The sequence below is a fragment of the Aythya ferina genome, assembly GCF_964211825.1.
Source record: "Aythya ferina genome assembly, chromosome: 6".
Lineage (NCBI taxonomy): Eukaryota > Metazoa > Chordata > Aves > Anseriformes > Anatidae > Aythya > Aythya ferina.
Window position 1 is genome coordinate 9,553,579 of NC_140303.1, and position 20,982 is coordinate 9,574,560.

The 20,982-nt window shown below is 45.3% G+C and overlaps 2 protein-coding genes across 15 annotated transcripts in view; one reads left to right on the top strand and one right to left on the bottom strand.

The window, feature by feature from the left end:
* Window positions 1–20,982, top strand: part of LOC311439266 (uncharacterized protein) — a 218,497-nt gene that overhangs the window by 171,367 nt on the left and 26,148 nt on the right. For 4 of the 8 annotated variants that reach the window (XM_084524759.1, XM_084524758.1, XM_084524760.1 and 1 more), the window contains exons 1-3: window positions 430–525; window positions 12,046–12,184; window positions 14,161–14,306. In XM_084524759.1, coding sequence (XP_084380885.1) covers window positions 12,163–12,184; window positions 14,161–14,306 — 168 coding nt within the window. In that variant the 5' untranslated portion in view covers window positions 430–525; window positions 12,046–12,162. Of the gene's footprint in view, window positions 1–429; window positions 576–5,576; window positions 5,678–12,045; window positions 12,185–14,160; window positions 14,497–20,982 lie in introns of those variants that run through there. The other 4 variants (XR_014694628.1, XM_084524761.1, XM_084524763.1 and 1 more) reach the window with 3 other exon arrangements.
* ERBB4 (erb-b2 receptor tyrosine kinase 4) overlaps window positions 520–20,982 on the bottom strand; it is a 590,714-nt gene continuing 570,251 nt past the window's right edge. For 5 of the 7 annotated variants that reach the window (XM_084524744.1, XM_084524743.1, XM_084524740.1 and 2 more), the window contains 3 exons: window positions 10,460–10,507; window positions 9,214–9,511; window positions 520–7,077 (listed from right to left, as the gene is read on the bottom strand). In XM_084524744.1, coding sequence (XP_084380870.1) covers window positions 6,641–7,077; window positions 9,214–9,511; window positions 10,460–10,507 — 783 coding nt within the window. In that variant the 3' untranslated portion in view covers window positions 520–6,640. Of the gene's footprint in view, window positions 7,078–9,213; window positions 9,512–9,660; window positions 10,179–10,459; window positions 10,508–20,982 lie in introns of those variants that run through there. The other 2 variants (XM_084524742.1, XM_084524746.1) reach the window with 2 other exon arrangements.

The window sequence follows — 20,982 nt, forward strand, 5'->3', positions numbered from 1 at the left end:
GGGTTAGTCTTCGGAGTGCTATGGACAATACAGTGCTTTTATCCCTAAGAGGGCTCAAAGCCTGGGCAGGGCGTGGGGACAGTGGCGCTGCGGTGGCAGCCGAAGCTGGATGTACACATGTGCCCTGGTTGCAGCAACCGCCCTGAGCTGTCAGCAAGAGGGTGCTGTGCAAGGTGCGCCTCTGCCCCGGTGGCTTCGTGCACGATGCGCTTGGAGCACAACTTCATGGCTTTTTTTTTTTTTACTGGGGAGGGGAAAGAACTGGGACGTAACTACTCACATGGTGTAATACCTTACAAGCCTCTCTTTAAAACCCCTCTCTACCAAGGTCCAAAGGGCTCTCTCAAAATAAAGGAGAAAAAAAACATAGCACTGACTGCTCTCACTTCCTCATTGGGGAAGGAACCTTAGCTGCTCTCACACCTCCTCCTTCTTTCTCAGCACAGCCCCTAACTGGAGGATGCTCGGGTGGGACCGCTTCTTCAGCCTGGTGCTGGTCACGAGAGGTGCCTGCCTGCAGTTCAGGTAAGTCCCACCATGTCCCAGCACCGCCAGTTGGGCTTTAACACCTGCTGGCTTCCCCAGAAGATGCTCTGCATTGCCCAGACCTACACACTGATCCCAGCTGACGCCACAGGGCAATGCAGACAGCCTTACCTTCAGTCCTCTCCCCAAGAGCAGTGAGCCTACTAGCATCATCAGGTCCCAATGCACAGAATGGCAGGAGTATGACCTTGTGCTAAAATAAAACGAGGGTGGACACAAATCATTTTTGCACATTTCAAAGTGGTGCTTCTAACTGTGGGACTTCGCTATTTATTCCTGGTTTGTAACGGTGGCCATTTCTACTCGCATACCACTTAGCAAAAGAGAAAAAAATGAAGTGGGGGCATGCTCCAAGCAGCCAAGCTGCAGAGGCTGCCCTGGTAGATGACTGTGCTTCCTGCCCCGTGAGGAAGCGTGAACCCTGCAGCCCCCCAAGCCCTGCCCATGCACAGCCCTGGCTTTCTGAAGCAACATCCGAACCCAAATCCAGGACGTGTAACAGACGAGCTGTTTTGTCAGCAGCAGAGGTTTACAATCCAGGGTAATGGGAACATTACAACTGACAGATCTAGAAATGAACAGTCTTTTTATGTTATTGCATGTAAAAACATCTTGTAGAAAATACAGAAGAACTCTGGGTGATGCTGTCTCCTTTAAGGTGATCTTTAAGAGCCAAAGAGGTTACCAATAACCTGAGGCCTGACTCCGGTTCTTGCTAAAACCTATTTTGTACCAGTCCCCCTCATGCTAAATAGCCTTTGAAGCAGAACACCTACTTGAGCTTCCGAATTTTGAAATCTGATTGGGTGGAAAACCTGATTCCCCACTTGTGCAGAACAAGGGAGAATAGAGCCCGGCGGGAGAGCGGTGCCCCTTCGCACTGAAGCAGATGCCCCAGCTGCTGGTCCTTGGGGCTGTGACATTAATTCCCACTCCCTGCCACCAAAAGGGTGGACGGACAGACGTGTGTGCCACAGTGCCTGTTGGTTTCTGGAGAGATTCCTGCCCAGGGTGCACAGGGCTCCTCGAGGCAGCCAGGCTTTGTTGCCTTGGGAATTGCAGGACCAGGAGAACCTAGCGCTGCCTTGTAGCAAAGCCTCATCTCCTTCACAGCCCAACAGAGCCCACGTAGGCCCTTTGTTTGCACCACCACCGAGACACAGGACACCACACCTCCACAGACACCCCATCAGAAAAACAATAACAGATTTTTTTGTTAACACCTGAGTTTCCCATGTAGGTCTAGCCTCAAAAAAAAAAAAAGGACAAGAAACAATCAAGAACATATGCACCAAAAAACCCACCCCAAGCTTTATTTCCAGGCCCATGTCACAGCTGGCACTCCCCACCTGGACTGCCTGGCTCCAGCAGGTTTTGGAGCAGTCGGGGCCACGCTGGTCTGTCAGAGCTGCCGTTTTCCTTGTGTCGAGGCTGGGCCTGGTGGTGGCTGAGGGCAGAGGAATTCTCCTGTGTAATTCCAACCCAAAGCCTGCATGTGTGCAGGCTGCCTGGACCCCGCAGCACATAAGCACAACTGCCCCTCACACCCAATTTCTGGGCTTACCAGAAGTTGCCCTTTGGACAGGAAGGGAACACCTCTCCTCATTAACCCAGAGAAACACAAGAAATGAGATCACTGCATACAACTCCCACAGCCAAGAATGCATTTTCTACTAAGTGGTAAAAAAAAAAAACAGGGTCAACACAACTTTTTTTTTTCTGTAGAAAGATCTCTGGGCTGAGCTTAAGGTACCTGACACAGATCCATGTGGTAGCTCCTACCGCTGATACACACTCAGATTTATTTCCATTGCTTGCTACCTGGGAGGGATGACCTGTTTGAAAACAAGTTGTAAATACTCTGCTACATCTGAGCAAATGGCCATGTAAGCACATCTCCTTAGCTATTGTACAGAAAAATTTGAAAAAGAACTGAAAATGGAAGTTAGGAGAAGTTGATTTCAGTCAATTACATTACAGCAGATCAATCCAGCTTCCACATCTGTTTGAAATAGCCCTCAGCTAGGCAGGTAACATCTAAGACAAGTATCACTGCAAGAGATTAGGTAAAATAAGCTGTTGTTCTCCTTCATTTAGCACGTGTGCTTTGTGCCTTGGACAAAGGCTGATACACATGCAGGTATCTACTCTTGAAAAGTTATTCACTGCTCTTCCATTGTACGTGCTATGATAAGCGAAAGGAAAACATTTATAAATAGGTGTCTGCATTATAAAATCCATAAAAACTGACAGTGGTGTGTATAGATACCATTATAGAACCAGAGAATTTATCAGAGCTGGAGAAAATTCTGCCCATGCTCTCACCTACTGCTTTGTGCTGACAAAATGCAGTTTGTGGCTGAAAATACCCCGTTTCTTCCCACAAACCTGTGAATATTCCTTACAAAGCCTGAACTTCATCTTTCACAATGTAATAGTTGAATATTTGCCCTGATCTTTCATGTATATTTGTCTGAGTTCCTTGCTCCAAAATGGCAGCTATAACCACTAATGCAAACACACGAGTTACGGCCAGGCGGGTATTTTTGCTGATTAGATTAAAAAAGACAGTTTTGCTCTTAGTTTAGCTGTTTCTCCTTTAACCATGGTTCAACGCAATTTTTGGCAAAGGGACAAAAACCTACCAGTTCTGAGGAACTCCCGTTTCAATGGACAGGCATATGCTTAGGGGCTGTGTTATTCTTAGTGGGAGGAAGAAAATGGTTAACCAGGTGCTCAGCACCATGCACGTCCATACACTGCAACAAAGGACAACTATAGGCGCAGCAGGAAATGCAAGGAACATTTTTGGTAATTGCAACTCAAACCAAAAGCTTGGAAAAAGAATGCCCATTTGTTACGCTGCAGCGTGTTGAGTTTTCCATCATCACAGACTGCTGTGTTCATTGATCCCTTGTGTGCCCTCTGCATCGAGCACTACTCAGCCTCACTTCAAGGAACCGCTGTGTTTCCACACTACCTAATATACTACATCATACCCACAGTCAATGATTAAATTGAATAAATAATTCAAGTTTTCTAAGACATGTTAAATTGTTAAAGAACACAATTATTTACATATTGACTATTCTAATACCGGTACTACTTAATTACCCGAGAAACAAGCAGGCCTTCACCTTCCATTAGCAGCTACACCCTAGCACCATCCTTTCGGGTTTTGGGGATTTGAGCACGTCTCCCCTGTAGCCTTTGCATGCCCCTCTTTGAATTCAGACACAAGCTTACCACCAGGTTCTTTCTCCATTAGGAGTTACTCTTGCTGAGGGACAAACCATCCCGTGCCTTCTCTCCTCTACTCCACCCACCTATATCACCTAAGCTGCTGCCGCACTGCCAGGCATCCGTGCTCCTGCCGGTCCTTGTCCCCAAGCAGCTTGGCAATTGTTGCCCAACCTCCTGTACCTTTGGCCGTACTTCAGATGACACCATGAGCACTACCAGCAAACCTTCTGGGAGTGACATCTGCAGGACTTCATGCCACACCTCTGCCACCCAGCCCCTGCCTCTGTCTCCTATCACAAATAATGAGTGGTTACGGGAGGGCGCTGGGAGGAGACGAGGCCTCTGGGACGTGTGATGCTCACAGGCCATCGATCCCACCTCAGTGCTCCGCGGGTCACTTTGTTCCACCACCACGCACCGCCTTGGTAGCACCTGACCCAACATCTCCTTCCAGTAGCTTCAAAGCCCCGTACTTGCCCTTGCAGTTTTCGGGCTCCCCAGCTCCATACTGCATTTACAGGTCTAGCACCTGCCCTGCAGCTGGAGTGCAGCTCAGCTGGCTCGAGCTGGCCTCAACACACGTGGCACAGAAGCAGGTTGTTGGCAGAACCAACCCTGACTGATGACACACGTTTGCTTTCCACCTCCAAGCCTACCAACCAACCCAGGTTTGAAATCTCTTCATACCTTTATCAAGCTGACCCTGAGCCACCAAGATTTGGGTAAATAGTGCATGTCTCTTACTCCTTCCTCTGCTCCCTTATGGTTAAAGGTGGCAAGCTGTTCATATGGCAGGATTCTAGAGGAACTTGGTACAATTCCCCGACCACCAGATATTGCTGGTTTTGTTTCCAGATTACCCCAAGGTCTTGACTTTAATAGTAGTGAAGTGCATAAACTGAAATACTGTTGCATCATTTAACACTGCTCTCCAACTGGTATTATTCGCTTAAGATTGCCCTCCAACAGGTATTATTTCTTCCCCTTTAAAAGCCTTAACGGATAGAGACACAGACAGATCTACAGGGGTACTTAATATGTCCTTAAGGTTTTCAGTGGGAACTAGGTATGCAAATGCTCTTATGCACAGGTCTCGGCACATCAGGAGCCAGCCATCAGTGTCACTGGCCCCTTCTGCACCCTTCCCAGCTCCATCTGCCTCAGGTCGCTAAAAACATCCAGGACTGTGGCTGAAAGTTATTTCCAAACAGAGGAGGGTGTGTGTGCGGGGTGTCTGCCTAAAAACTGAGGCTGATGAAAGCAGATCTAAGTGCAAGGAGACTGAATTATACTTATTTACACTTTTTGACTGAAAGCTCTGCAAGTCATGCACATTTTGACTTCTCAAACCTCGTATGCGCTTTCTTCTGTGCAAGAGTAAGCCTCCTGTTAGAAAAAAGCATTCTGTGCTGTACTGCAAGCCGGAGCAAGGCATTCATCTCCACCGATCCCTTTCAGGGCTTGCTCTGCTGTCACTTGGCAGCAGTAAGGTGGTTGCTCTGTCACTGTATTCTCTGAAGCAGTCAATGCAATGGCCTCTCAGAACTGGTGGACATTGTTCCAAAGACTCGGTTTGCTTCATTTTGGCATTTCCACAGTCATCCTTTACATATAATTCACTTTTTTTTTTTTAACTTAAAATTATTATTTTGTATTTTGCTGGTCACTTCCATATTGCTTCATTCAAAATCCAGAAAACAGTTCAAATAAAATCGGAGCTTAAGTGCAAACTAACTTTCCAGTGAACTGCTATGTGCGTTTTCTCCAGTCCAGTGTCTTTCTTCCAGTTTGAAGGACCCTTCCCACCGCCACCCCACAGAACACCAGCAGGCTTCGTGACCCACACCAAACTCTCCAGTTCTCCATCTGGTCCTCAGTGTTGCCTGACAGCATCCCCTACTCCCGTCATGATCGTGAAGAAGAAAAAGAGGGAAGAATTTGTTTGGGTCTGTTTACGTACCTATGTTCAGCAGGTATAAACAGGAAAACAAAACTTTTTACATACAAATCTTGATTTCTTGGCCTGTCTTTTAACTTCAAGAAGAACAGGTTGGAGATGGGGTCTTCTTACTCCTTTCTGAAAGGATTTTTCTCTTTAAAACATTTGTCCTGTTGGCAGATATACAAAAATGGTCATGTCATGCACCAGTTCTGAGCTGGAGTCCCTGTGGTTACCGAAGTGGCACAAAATCATGGTGTGGCTCAGAATAAGGGTTTAGCCGGCTATTAGAGTCACATCATCATTTCTTGGAAAGCCACAGTGAAGATCTGAATGATTATGAAAAGCCAGGTTAGCCATTTCCGGTCGCTGGGATAGAAAGTGTTAGAGAAAGAAACTGGATTCTCAATCTCAATTACTATGCTACCACACATGATATAAAAAATGTCCGTTTTTTCCCCCAATGGAAACTGCATTGAAATTTCCAGGAATGCTGTACAGACTCTCATCAGTTCCTCCTGACAGAGACAGCTTCTCTGCGGCTTTCCCTGCAGTGGCTGGGCTGAATCACTGAGAACCAGCGCGACAGTGGGAACGCTGCCACTGCCCTTACGGTACCGCCTGGCTTTCTCCGACCGTCTGACCCTCAGATCTGCAGGAAGCGAGAAGCGCCAGGCTGTACACTCCTCCTTTCAGTCTCTTTCCTTCCTTCCTTTCAGGTTCCCAACCCAATCTGCAAATGACTCCAAGACATCCTTTGACTTGGAAATATCAAAAATGAGTGAACTGGCAAGTAGAGGAAGCTCATGGGAGAAAGAAAGGGAGGTAGGGAGGGGAGAAGGGAAAAGGAGAGAGAAAAAGAGTGAGGCAGCTAGAAGGGGTTGCCTTTCCACTTCTGTAAGACCGTGGTTACTACACCACTGTATTTCTGTGTCTGTAGGGTGGCGGGGGCAGCACAGTGCCAGGCTTCAGGGAGAACTCGGAGAGGTATTCAGGATTCTCTGCCACAATGGGCCGGATCCGTCCATTCTGTTTGTAAAAGTATTTTGTGCTGTACTCTTGCAGGTAGTCCGGGTGGTGGAGGGTGCTTCGAGGGGGCAGGCTGTGATTCCAGTAGTCTGGGTTGTCAAAGGCCTTCTTGGCTTTCTCTGGCAAATTGTTCTTCAGGTACTCAGCGTTTTCCAAGGTGTTTGCAAAAGTGTTGAGGTACAATGGCTCATTCACGTACTCATCCTCAGCTTTGGGCTGCCCGTTTGGAGTGTTGTGGTACTCTGGGTTGTCCACAGCTTGGAGATCTCCGTTCTTTCGTCGGGAGACAAATGGGTTCTCTTCCACTGGGTTTAGGTAATCTGAGGAAAGATAAAAAAATCAATAAGCAAAGAGGGAGAGTTGTCCATCCATGTAGCAAGCCACGTTTTTATATAACTGTGAGACTGCACAGGAAGAAGCCTGGGGACTAGCGCATCCTTCCACCCAGCCATCCCTCCAACAACAGATGACATCAGGCACCAACTATGTTAAACACATACTTGCTAGAAGTGAAAAATTTACAACCTAAACAGACAATATGGGTTAAAGTGAAGATCCAGGACCCTGGAAGATGGAGTGACTCATCAAAATGACTTACAAAGCTGGAAACTGAACTACAGCTCGTGCTGAGCCAGAGCCCATGCCTCATCTGATCCTGGCCTTCCTGTCCGAGTAAGAACTACAGAGCCAAACACGCAGAGACACTTCGTCTTTGTGGCTGACTCTCCATGAAGCTTAGGATATGTCTTCCGTCCAGAAAGCTGTACAGAAATCTTAGTTAAGCCTCTCTGCACAAAGAGCATCTCCAAGGGCTAACTTCTAAGACAGCTTCATTTCTAACAGAACAATTTGCCTGATTAAAAACCTTCCATTCCTGAAGGACAAAGGGCCTTGAAGCATTATGAAAAAAATGATTCAGATGGGTCCTGGAAAGGGTATAAGAGCGACATCAGCTCCAGAAGAAGAGCTGGAGCAGGTTACATACAGCTCCTTCAGAGCACTTGCTGTGGATTAATACCACAAAAAGCTCTGGAGACAGGTCCACACAGTGCCCTGCCCTGTAAGGAAATGGACCCCTGCCTGCAGCTACTGTGGCCAGAGGGTCAAGGAAACGCCTGAGAAAGGACAGAGGTGACAGTACTCCCCTTCTACATACAGCGCTGCTGTACTGCATGGAGATGAGAAGGTGGCTGTGGTCTTCACTTCAACTCTGGTTTTATTCAGGAAGGGGCCAGAAACATTAAATGCCAATGTTCAAGGCTCAGCAAGATTATTTTGAACATGTAGCTAAAACTTTGCTGAATCAGTAAGGGGGAACAGGCACATACGGCTTGCCAACAGTGCAGTAGGAACTCTGAAGCAATGCCAACCACGTTTTGCTTTCATCTGTGTCTCCCAAATGGCAGAGCGTATGCAGCATCATGACCACACCGTGACATCCCTGAGTTTGTGCCCGGTGAGACAGGAAGGAGGTGCTTTCTCCTGGGCCGCCACTACTGCCTCCCTGGGGCTTGGGCAGCTCCTGTGAAATGTTACGCTCTGTGTACAACACCACCTGCGTACGCTGATGCTGCAACAAACTCAGGCATCCAGTCCCTTATTGCAAGGCCGACTGCTGAAGTGCAGAGCCATGAGTGCACTCACACAATTGCTACTGCCCTGGGTCAGTCCCAGAACTCCCTCTATTTCCACCATGTAACATAATGTGGCTTCCAAATTCTGAAGCAGTAGTTACTTGGCATTTACATTTGCATTAATTAATTTCTTTAAAGCTAATGCAAATGTTTGAAAGCAAATTACTAATGACACATCCCCTTACAGCAAAATGACTGCTGTCACTATTTACAAAGACAGAAATGAATGAAGGCCAAGTGGGAAGTGTAACACTCTGAGCTGGCACAGATGTAGGCAAACTTCACCTTGCAGTGATGGTCTCTCTGAAGCACATCATGTTCTTTCAATCCTAAACTTCCCCTGGGTATAAAATGCCAACTGTGTGTATTGGTTCTGTGATATGTTCAACATGACATTTACCAAGCACAATGCCATGAAGATAAAGAAGATCAATAAACAAAGCAACGTGGAGACTATGGCTGGCCAAAGAAAGATTCTTCTCTTGGAGATAACCAAATATTTGTTCTTGGATAAGAAGTGGGTTTGTTGTTTGTTTTTTGTTTTTAAATTCTTCCTCGTTCCTCTCTCGTTCCTTCCCAGAAACAAAGTATAAAGGGGGAAATACCAAAGCTAACATTATAGCACAGTTCAGTCTTTTTAAGTTGAAAATTAAGCAAAGAAAATGGAATCCCCCTGCAAAGAAACATTCACCAGATCAGAACGTTTCAGTCTTGCTGGGTTAGTTGATAAATCCATTTTTTTGGTGAGAAGGTCCTGATACAGAAAAACAGAAAATACATTCAGGCTAGACTAGGATCTTTTCTGGAAAGACACATTTTTACCTGTTTTAGGTTTGTCTCGCATCGGCGTCATGTACCCATCCTCATCCAGCTCTCCCCGGATGACCCGCTCAGGTATGAAGACTGTGGGATCAGCGCTGTACCTCTGGGTGCTGCTGTCCTCTTTTGCCAGGGTGGCCACTTGTTTTCGCAGCGTGCCGTTACAGCAGCTGTCTTCAAAGATCTCTGCTGTGGCCCCTTGAGCAACTGGGGCTTCTGGGATTATGCAGCCAGGAGCTCTGTATGGCATCGGCACTCCTTGCTCTGCAGCATAGCCGCCATCTCTATACACAAACTGGTTCTGTAGGAAAAGAAAAGACAGCATGAGAAAGGAAGCTCCGAAGGGAGGGAAGATTCAACAGCAAGTCGTGTCTGCAGCTCCCGTGGCCTTCCTGCCCAATGACGCATTTCACCAGGCAGGAGAAGCCCCATCCATCCTGCAGGCTGCTGCATTTCCAGCGCTGCGGGGCCAGCAGCAGCACAGGCTCCACTGCAGGCCAGCAAAGCATCTGCCTGCCCAGTGCTGCTGAGCTGGCTTCCCCCCAGGGAGGCACCACCACTGCAGCAAGGGCAGCAGGGAAGTGAGCTGGCTGGAAATGGGGCTAGAAAACTTGTCTCCTACCCAGACGTGGAGGTCGGAGATGAACAGCTGCAAGAGGCAAATGCAGTTTCTCCTCTTCTGTTATTTTGGCAGCTTCCCAGAACAAAAACCTTAAACCTTATGGTAAGGAAATATTCTGCAAAGGGGGCCAGGGATACAGGACACCATCGTTGACCTGTTTATTCCCAGGGGGCTACTTTTAGGGTGTCCTGCAGCACCAGTCACCACCCAAACACTGTAATCCCATCAGGCAGGGCATTTCGGGCTGGTGAGCTGTGCTCTCACTGGCACCTCGATGCAATGGTTTGACGCCACCTACCATATTGCTTGTCAGCAGGGGTGTGCAAGGAAATTTTGACATCGTGACCTATAAATAAGAAGGAAAAATGGACAGATTCATCCACGTGTGTTTCCTAAATGCTTTTTCAAGAAACGTTGGCAGTCATTTTGTGTGTGGGTCCATAGAGTTTGTGGATGAATCCAGGCGGAGTTCAGAGACCCCTGACTATTTGATGGCTTACACACCCACACTGCATTCACTGTTGGCTTTTGAGCTGTGTATGTAGGAATAAGGAGCTGGAAACAGACAACAGGTAGTGAAGGAAGGACGAAAACCTAAAGGATGAAGGTTGAATGTGAAATACTTACTCCTGACATAGGGGTGTAGGCAGGAGGAGGGCTGTGTCCAATTTCACTCTAGTAAGAGAGAAAAATGGAATGATGGATACATAAAAAGAGATCACATGAATGAAATAAGTCACATGAGCTGTATGAGGTAACGGGGAGAAACATGCACATCAGATTTCCTAACTGAATCCAAAATCCAAAGAATTAAATGATGACAAATGTCTCACCGATGCCAGCAAGATGTGGTAGCCCACCTGCCTCAGGGAGGGCTACCACATTCCCCTTGATGAGTAATAGCAAGTGCCGCGTTAACACCTACTGACAGCCATCCATATATGCTGCAAATATCTCCTGGCTCATTTTGGGAAAAGCAGAAAGAATGACAGATGGACAGGGCAGCAAAAGTGCAGAAAGCACCTAGCTCCAAGCAATGCTTCCTATCCCAGGGACAAAGCAGGGAGGGCACAGGACTGTCATTAGTCTGTTGCAGCTCGTTTGAGTATTACTGGGAAAATAATCCTGAAGAGCTTTGGGAAGCCCAAATACCACAACATCCCCTGGACTTCCACTTGCCAATGTCCCATGGTCCTGCTTTCAGCCTTTTAACTTTAGCTCTGTATCACATGCTAACAGATTTTACTGAGAATTATAGAGGCTGCAAATCAATGTCTCCATGCAGAGATCATCATTTTGAGATTGTGTTTTTGGAACCTTCTTACAATGCCCTGTGGACCTTGAACTGCTGTAACATCAACAGCACAGAGGCTGTATTTGTATCTATTAGTGCTGCTCAGAACTGACCTCTTTCTCACTGAGGAAATGCTGATTTTTGGAGGTAAATCAAAATAAAACCTTTTATTATCATGTGTTTTGCTACTGACAAAATGCTCATTTTTAGATTACAAGATCTGTTCTTCATAACTACTTTGTTTCTGATTTTGCTTCATTTTGAAGGTCTAAAATTGAGACAAATGAAAAAAAAAGACCACTGCTTCAGAAAATAAATAAGCACCCTGAGAACACTCCACTTCAGAAAAAAACAAAAAACAAGTTTTCAAAAACAATATCCACACAAGAAACATACCCAAGTTAGAATACACACTTTCTCAGTTTGTAAGGATGGGAGATAACACAGTCAAGCATTCCCTTATAAACTTCTTGCTAGAACATGGGGATGGAGATGATGGTGCCTAATATCTTCCTTTATTTAAAAAGGGTTCTGGTTTAAGCTAAGTATCTGCATCAGGGAAAACCTTTAAAAAGAAACTTTTTTTTCAAATGCTTGCTGGCTACCTGCTTGAAGCCCCATTTCTATTGATCAAACATGCTCATTTGCCAGTATCAGAAAAATTCCCACAGCCATTTTGTTACTTGGATCTAGCACCTGATGTCTGAAGCATTAGTGTGGTGGACAAGCCCTAGTTAGGGATACACTTTTCTCCATTTTCATGAAAATTCATTGGTGTTTAGCCAAACTATGACCTTCTAAAAAATGCTCCAAGGTACAAAATACAGAAGTGCAGGAAAACCTCTGTTAGGTGAATTGCCTGTCTGCCCCTTGTTGTCAAAGCCTGAACAGGACTGTCTCCATACTTGTTTTGTCCCAGGGAAATAAGGTTCTGGAAGGAAGTGATGGAGAGGATCTTGCCTGCAGTCTCAGAGAACCCCTGCCAGTGCCCAGGGAGGAGGAGGAGGAAGAGCTGAGAAGCTCTCAAGGAAAAGTCATGCTGGAAGAGCTGGCACCAGGTAAGTACAGTGATGGTCAGAAACAAAGGAACAGTGGCTTGCAGAAGATCATAAAGCAATGGCCAGAGAGAGACTGGGAGTCTCCTATGATTTCCAAGGTGGCTATGGACCTCTAGAGAGCGCGAAGAGCTGTGGCAATGCTGTGGTAGTATCGAACGCAGGTCAGCAGAGTTTGCTGCTGCACAAATGATTAGCACGCATCTACTTTTCACAGACACTAAACAAGTGAATATAACCACTCCGTTCCCATTTGGTACTACACAAGCTGTCTTAATCACCTTTAGCTTACATCCCTCTGTTTTCACGGAGGCACCCCCATGAATTTCCACTTGCGGTTCACGGATTCTGGATGAGTAAGGGAAGGCTGTCTTGAACTACGTTTAGTTCACAGCCCACAGGGATCTCTTAAAGGCAACTTAGAAAAGCAAGTCTTTTGTCAACAGCCTTGACTTTGATACGTAGAGCTATGTGCCTCTGCCAGTAAATATTTAGATGATTAAAAACTTAAAATAAATTCTGTGCTAGGATGGCCACATCATCTATCTGTGGACATGCTTTGCTCCACCCTCATCACAAAAGGCTAAACCCACCATCCTATCTTTAGATTTTCTTGGCCATGATTATAACATTTAAGTACACACTATGCAAGTGTAACAACATAATAACAAGCCCTCTCAGAATAGCCCTGTCCCAAGACATCAGGGGAGAATGGACCGGCATTAACGCACTTAATCTATTTTTGCTGATAAGACCCTCCCCAGCCAGTGAGCTGCCAACTGAGATCAGGATAATGGTATTTTCTTCATGCCTCCCCTTTAGCTCTGTACTAAACATAGCTGTCTTGCAACAGCTTCTCCTAACACAGAACCTTACAGCTTGGCTCTTCTCAAAACCGCTGGTGTCTGCACCCATTTTAATTCTCTACCGTTTTTCCCCATGAGCTAATACCCTGTGGCCACCGTTCCAAAAAGAGGAGGCAAAGAAAACAGCTGCAGTGCCAATTAGTGGGGCTGAAAATGTGATATAATTGTTTAAATGTCTTTAAATTGCTTGCTAATTGCAACGTGATGTCATCATTTTGTAGGCTTCCAAGATAAGTACTGAAAGCCCCAGCCAACTTTTATTGGTCAGTACATGAATCACACTGTGAGCAGAAAATGCATCTGGATCTTAGCAAAAAAAAGCTTAAATAGCTTGATTTGTATGTGTGAACCAGTTTACTTTGTTCTTTTTTTTTTTATTTTTTGATTCAGTTGCTTTTGCATTTTAAGTGCTATCTTGAAAGAGTAGCATATGTTCCTTTACTGGGAAGACCTTGGTTTTTGGATTTCTGATGCTGAAATTCTGACCTGAATGATCACTGTCTCTAGCTTGTTGTGATGGACAAGGACTTCAAAAAAAAAAAAAAAAAAAAAGGAATCAATAATCACCCTTTTGATAGTGTAATATGCGTTGTATCTGTTAGCTCCAGAGTGCACACATCCACTGACACTAAAGCTCTACGCAGCCTCCAAAAGGAGCCCAGCATTTTTAACTGCTCATGAGCAGCCCTAACCAGAAATGCCTGAGATTTCTTTCTTTATACTACATGATTCAATTTTCGGCAAAAACGTGACATCGGGGAGAAACGATTAAAAATAAGCAAGCGTGCCCTAAAGCCTTTTTAAAGGCCCTTTGGTATTAAACACCAGCGATGTGTCAACTACTGTAACAGCTAATGCACGTGTAAAATGAGCCTTGATAAAAGAGAGGTAAATAACACTTGAATATTGGCTTGTGTTATTGCTTTCTATTCATTAATTGCATTTTCCAATTCCTTGCTTCTAAAGTCTCCCAAAAGTAAATACCTCCTCTTTCATAGCAAGGACATAACATTGCTGGCTGCCTATTAAACCGCAATGAAATCAAAGCCACGTTGGGTCCTGCCGCTCATGTGTACGTGGTTGTGTGCCTCTGCCTTGCCTCTTTTCACTCAGGACCAGCGTTGTGCCTGCAGGAGGGCACCCAGGGCCGCGCTCCCGCTCCTGCCTGCACCGCAGCTTGCCTGCAGCAGCCTGACAGTGACCACGGCCTCCTCCAAAGTTGCACCCGCCGCACACTTCAGTTGGAGGAAGTGCTGAAGGTGAGTGACAGCGCTGCTGTGGGACTGTGGGTGGCTGGGACTGTCACCCAACAGGTGACAACTCTGCTGTCCAGCAGGATCTGGCACCCCCACGACTTGCTTGCTAGCACAGCCTCCCAGCAGCACCCTTAGTGCTGCAAGCATGTTTTCCCCGAACCTGCTGAGATTATTATAATTCCTTGTTCTCTAAGCAATCTGCTAAGCTCATGCGACTGACAAATTTCTCTTTACTCAAGGCAAGGCTTTAGTAAACTGCACACACACACGCCTGAACCCAGATAGTGCTCCTGGTCACACAAGCACCCAGCTCCCTTTCACTCCATCTGCTCTTGTACACGAAAAGCACCGAAGCAGGCAGCAGGAGCTGAACACTCCCCCCACCTTCTCAGTCCCCACACGTACCGTCCAGGGGCATCTTGTGGCCCTCGCTTCAGGCAACTCAGTGACCACCTGTTTTGATTGAGCTCTGTGTGCACTTAGAAGTAACTCACTTTCCTCCTTACCTGATTAGAAACCAAGCCAAACCGAGTTTACCTGATTTAAAACCAAGTCAATATCCAGACACAAGTCGCCACACTGCAGCCTCCTAGCAAGCATAGCAGGTCGAGTAGATCTTGCTGCAGCAGTTTGCCCAGAAAGAGGACAGCTGATTTATGCAAGTGGGTCTGAATAATATGCTGGGGATGCTCTGGTGGGGCTGCAGGCAGAGCACACCACGCAGAGCTGTACCACCAGCCCTGAGCAAACTCCAGTTACATTTCAAGGGAGCTGTCTGGTATTTACAACTGATCTGAACTGAAATTCAAATAGGAAAGACCACTGCAGGAGAGCAGCCACCTCTGCTCAGGAATAGTCCTGCTTCCCTCTGCCCTGCCTCTGAGAGCAAACATGTCTGAGACGAAAATCAAAGGAAAAAAAAAAACCCTGTACCACAAGACTGTTGTGTAATGCTACACAGAAATTAAATGCTGTTTGTATAGTGATGGCTAGAGGGCTTTGCAGAGCTCTGGAGGTTTCTGGTTCTAGCCCCTGCTCAGAGCCAAGCTGTATGTAAAATGTAAAGTGCAGCCTGGCTTGACAAATCCAGCACACCACTCACATTTGCAGTCCCACACGTTTGTTGCTCCACCAGCACTCATGCTGCTTCCTCAGGTCTGGAGAGAACAGGTTCAGGGAACCTTTCTCAAGAGGAAAGTTTTGCTTCCTGGTGTCAGAGCAGCAGTGAGCAGAGGCAGGAATGCAATACACGCAGGACAGCTTACCCCACACCAGAAGACCCCCTTGCTTGCGAACAGCTGGTGCACAGGTAAAATGGATGGAGCACCCTGGTGATCCCTGTATGGGTCCTACAGGATCTGAGGGTGCTTGAACTTTGGATGCTACCACTCGGTATCTTCAAGCAAGCCTCAGGGCGCATGTACAATTAGATCTATTGACTTCTACAGGGATGGACAACTACCCTGACTTAAGGAGCACCCATGAGACTGCGAGCTTTGTAGTTTATCCTCTCCTCTTCTGAATCAGGGAAGTTTAATGTTCTACAAAGGTTTCCTACCACTCGTTCCTAAAGATGGGTAAGTCTGGAGCATGAGGCAAACCAGAGAATCCTCAGTGCTACTGGAAAGGATTGCTGTCTGCGGGTACGGTTGGAAGTGGTTCTGGGAACACTGAGGTCTGTGTTTTTTCCTTCATCAGCCTGCTCTTTCCATGCCCCCACTGTGGAAACTCAGGCACTGCTCAACTGGTACGTGCAATGCAACTGACCAAGGGGCCCTGGGCTGAGAAGCTGTCACTTTGCTGGCTGGACAAAAAAGTTCACGAGTCTGGCATTCCTCATGCTCTCTCTTCTGTCCAGCCCAGGCTCCTCATTGTACTTAGGAAAACTCCCTTCCCCACTGGGCACTTTCTCTAGGCCCGTGAAGAAAAGTCCCCAGGTGACACAGCTTGGCACCAGGTATGGGTCATTGCTGGCACCCTGCAGCACTTCAGCACAGAGAAAAAAACTCACAACATTCTGGAGACATATGTCTTCTGAAACCAGTTTGGGATCTGTGCATGTCTCACATAGGTTTTCTCAAGCACACAAACAGAAATATGTCCTTGGCTCAATGGTCATGAAGTCCCATGGGGAGCAATGAATGTGTTGGAAATTACAAGTTCCCAGCCACTTTTCCAGCATTAGCCTTTTTCAGAATATGGGTAAACGTTTTAACTTAAATATCTATGCACTACAAGTATAAAAAAAGCATAAAGCACCATTCTGTGTGAGCTCTCATCTCTGATGTCTGCCCCTTCCACGACCAAGGTATGATCCATCCAGTTTAGATCAGTGAGATGAAATGGGAAAAAAACAAAACAAAACAAAACAAAAAAGGACTAAGTCTTTTCTGTATGTACGCTTTTTCTGCTTGCCATTTATCAGAAAAAAGGTGAGATGTGCAGGCAGTGTAAGCTCACAGAGGCTGCGGGTATGACAGAAATATGCCAGAGCATGTCCAGGCAGTATGGCGGGTTTATGACATTCCTGAACTTGTTCAATATCAGTACAGGCAGTTCACTGGTGACCTGGATTCAGTTCAGTACTGACTTAATTAATAGCTGCAGGTGACTCGTAGATAACATCTGTCTGTTTTCAGACTTCCAGGTTCTTTTAGAGCAATCCGTGCACAGTGGGATGCCCAAATTTCAACAGAGCCTTCCAGGAGTAATATGGCACAGACTGTGAACAGTAAATGGTGTAAATCATAAATGAAACATGCCTAACATTCTTGGCATAGGTCTATAGGAAATGAGATACCTAAATACTGCACAGACTATTTCCTGTGCTATTACTGGAAAATACCAGACATATACCCTCCTTTTTCTGTCTAAAACCTCACCAAGTAAGGGAGTCAAGGATTAGCAGACGGCTGATGAAAATAGCCCGTTAAGAGGTGCAAGATGTGGCCACAAAATCAAGTTTCCTAGCACACCAGCACGGAAACGTAGGTGAAGTGCTCTGCCATAGCCCCACCTTCTGTACCTGGCTTGTGAATAAAAGCTGTGCTCTGCTATATTGCATCAAAAATCCTCCATGGAACCATCCCCCAACCTCCAAACTTCCCAAACCTTGCACCTTGCACTGAGCTTCAGGAGAGTTGGCAAACAGACTTCAGCTGGCAAAATCTGCGATTTGACATAAGCGTGGCACAAGAGCGAAGATGCAAAAATTTGTTTCCCCTGCTATTTTATATGAACACACTGGAGTGTCAAGCAGACAGGAGAGCAGGAAGAGAGGCAGCTTGCATGAGTCTGTCTTCCTCCTTCAATCCCTTTTACTCCCGTATCCTCTCTGTCACCACTGACTAGTTTTCTGTCACTGCTTTTCTTTAATACACACTCCAAGATGTTTTGCAGTAAACGGCCCCTTTTAACACTGGGCCAGTTCCCCACCGTTGGGAGGAGATGATGTACCATCGCCTAGCTACTCGCACGGTTCCCTGAGGGAGAGAAGGGTCCAGGCACTGCTCCTGCTCATGTAGCATCTGTCCAAAACACAGGAGCAGCGGCAGCTCTTCTTCTGTACAAACCTCGAGCTTCAAATCCCCAAACAGGGAAAGGATGGGGAATGGGACCTTAAAGCCGACAACAGGGCCATGATTTGTGATTGCGATATGGCAGACCAAAAAAAAAAAAAAAAAGCACAAAAGAAAGTTGATGAGCAACACTCTGAGCAGCAGCCCCCTCCTATGCTGCACGCTGCATCGCCATCTTCCCCAGTCTGTTTTATACAGTAATCAAAGGATATTCTGAGCCTCTCAAAATGCCATCAGCCCTCATTGAGAATGAAATAGAGCACATCTCCACTGAAGCCTTTACAGCAGTAATCATTACAGCATGCTGGCCTGAACAGGGAGCTCTTACAGACAAAGATGGGTTTTAAAAATAAAATAAAAAAGCCTCCCTAAAATCTGAATAGAAACTTGATGATAATCTCCCAATTTTATTATGCAAGGGGGAAAAGAAACCCATAATTGTGCACTCTTGGTCTCTTATAGCGAAGAATAGGCTTCTTGATGAAATGCTGAGTTGATTTAGAGCAGGGCTGAGGTTCGGGTGGCAATAATACTCCAGAAGAAATAACCATCCAACTGATTTGGATAAAATAATCATTTTTTAACATTCTAAATCTAAACTTCATCTGTGCCTCCTCCCACTTCTCCCCACCACATCTTTTGGAGAGTCTTTTTATAGCTTCCATAATTTTTCCTCCCCCCCTTCCAAACGACAGCATTTAACAAGAAAGGCAGACTCTTTACTCTGGCTAACAAAAGGAATTTTAGGCTGTGTTGGCATTTATCCCCACTGAACGTATGTTTAGAAAGTACAGTGTTTGGCACAGGACGCTCCCGAATCCTCCTGCTACCTTATGCTCCAGGCGTTACCACACGAGTCCTGTCGCCGTGGGATGCTGTGGATGTTGCTCTCCGGCTCGTGAGCCCCAACCATCAAGGGCAGACAGGTGTTTAAATGACAACTTCTTGGAGCCTTGCCAGGTGCACTTCCAAATCACAATCCCTTGTATTTTCAGGTGTGGTTATTGTTTTAACAAAACCACAAACACAATTCCACAGAAGCAGAGGTTTTTCACTAGCAGTTTCTGTTTCAAACCCAGGCACCAAAGGAAAATTTTCTCCCAGCTCTCATAATTATTTCCTGACTCTTAGTCCATTTTTCCAACTACTGAATTATGTAGAGTTGTTTAGCTTGCTTTTTTCCAAGAATGCCTCATCAGTGAAGTGTAGAAATATTTATTACTTATTCTCTTTATATCTATTGACTTTTTTCTTTTTGGGAAAGAAAATGGATCAGCTGTGAGCTCTCTTGACTGTTAACAGAGCCAGCAGCTATTCATGGATTACGCAGATGCTGCCTGATTTTAAACCAGTTTATACTGAAGCTCAGTAAATTTACATGTCAGATATCAGGGTTTGAAGCAACAGACAGCTACCATCTCTTCCAGTGATTCCACTGAGTGTTAACTTGCATTAGGTCTCACCAGGAGTACTGTGAGCTAGTGACTTGTTTTTAAACATGCATTAAATTAACAGAAAAGGTATGCTCAACCCCAAATGCCAGCCAGCACTTTGAGATTGTCTGACTCTGTATGCCTGTATTCAGGAGCCTGAGTTTGACAGAAAATAACTAACACGTTTTAAAAATCCTGTTAAAAATTCCTGTTTTAAGGCACTTGACCTCCAAATCATGAGGCAATTTAAGAAGTTGGTCCTGATATTCTATTCAGGTTGAGAAGGGCTTGGTCCTTGAGAAATTTCATTTATTTCAGCTGGTCTGGCTGCAAAGCAAGAGACTAATTGCCATAAAACAGTTTCAAAGATTTCTCTGTGAAGAGCTGGGCATCATGTATTCTCTTTGAGTTCTCCATATGAATTTTCTTCCTTTTTCCTCTGGCAAACTTAGCACGCTTTAAACAGGTATTTAAATACTCGTATTCTAAATATACACATTTTGAGAGAAGCTTTCCTTTTTCATATAAATTATTAAGACTGACATAATTTTTCACCTAATGTATTTTACGGCCTATTTTTGCATGTTTATTCTTCCTGCTTCATTCACCGTGAGCAATGAAATAATGCTGACTAGTGCCACTCTGGTATTAGTCCTGCTTATCATGGACTATAAAATGGCCTGGTGCTATCTACATTTCTAACAAAGACTAGAAATAGACACACTTCAGAGAATTCTTCCCAGAAGAAAATACTTGCAAGAAGAAAGTTATTGTAGGTAACACATTTGTGATGGTTGACTAGGCACCAACAAAACACAAACAGCTACTGAGAACTTCATAATGGAAAAGGCAGAGCAGAACAGACAGGAGCCTCCCACCACCAGGATGTCATTAAAACTTAGGGAAGCACAGAAGAGGAATGAGATCTTCCAGGAAAGCTTGGTGGGACTTGCAGAATTACTTTGAAGGTTTGATGGCAGCAATTGCAGTATCTGGTACACTGTTACATAGGCTCTACTAGGAAAATAAACCAAACATAGTATTTACTGAAAGATACAGAATGGATTCATACGGAGTTAGAATATTCCTAATAAACCAAGCAGTTTTTCAAGAAAACTACAGAGATTAAAAAAAAAAAAAAAAAAAGAGGTAGAGTCAATGTAAGTTTCTGAAATGCTATGAAACCCTTTGATACAACCTCTAGCTAATTTGCAAGCTCATCATTTATTCCAACACCTGCCTAAGGAAGAGAGATCCTTGCAGAAATGCTAAAGAAAGACTCCCAACATTTTCAATATTTTTGATGACCTTTTAAGGAGAAGGAATTAAAGACACTGGATAGAAAGTAAAACAACAAAAATAACAACAAAACCAACAAACAAAAAAGCCCACAACCCAACCCAACATGAAGCATGAAATCTAAGGAAAGATTTGGTTATTATTTGGGGGAAGATATTGCAGAAGCAGAAGGATGGCAAATGACACAAACAAACCTAATAAAAAGGAGACATCAGTGGTGTTCTGCCCTAACACCAAACGTGTACAAATGATGCTATCCTACTCAGCCCCTTAGGCAGAAGAGATTTCTGGTAACTGGCAGCTCCTTAATCTAGCACTAAAAGGTGTGTGGTGGACACTTTCAAGATCCAAACCCTGCTTAAGTCCTTG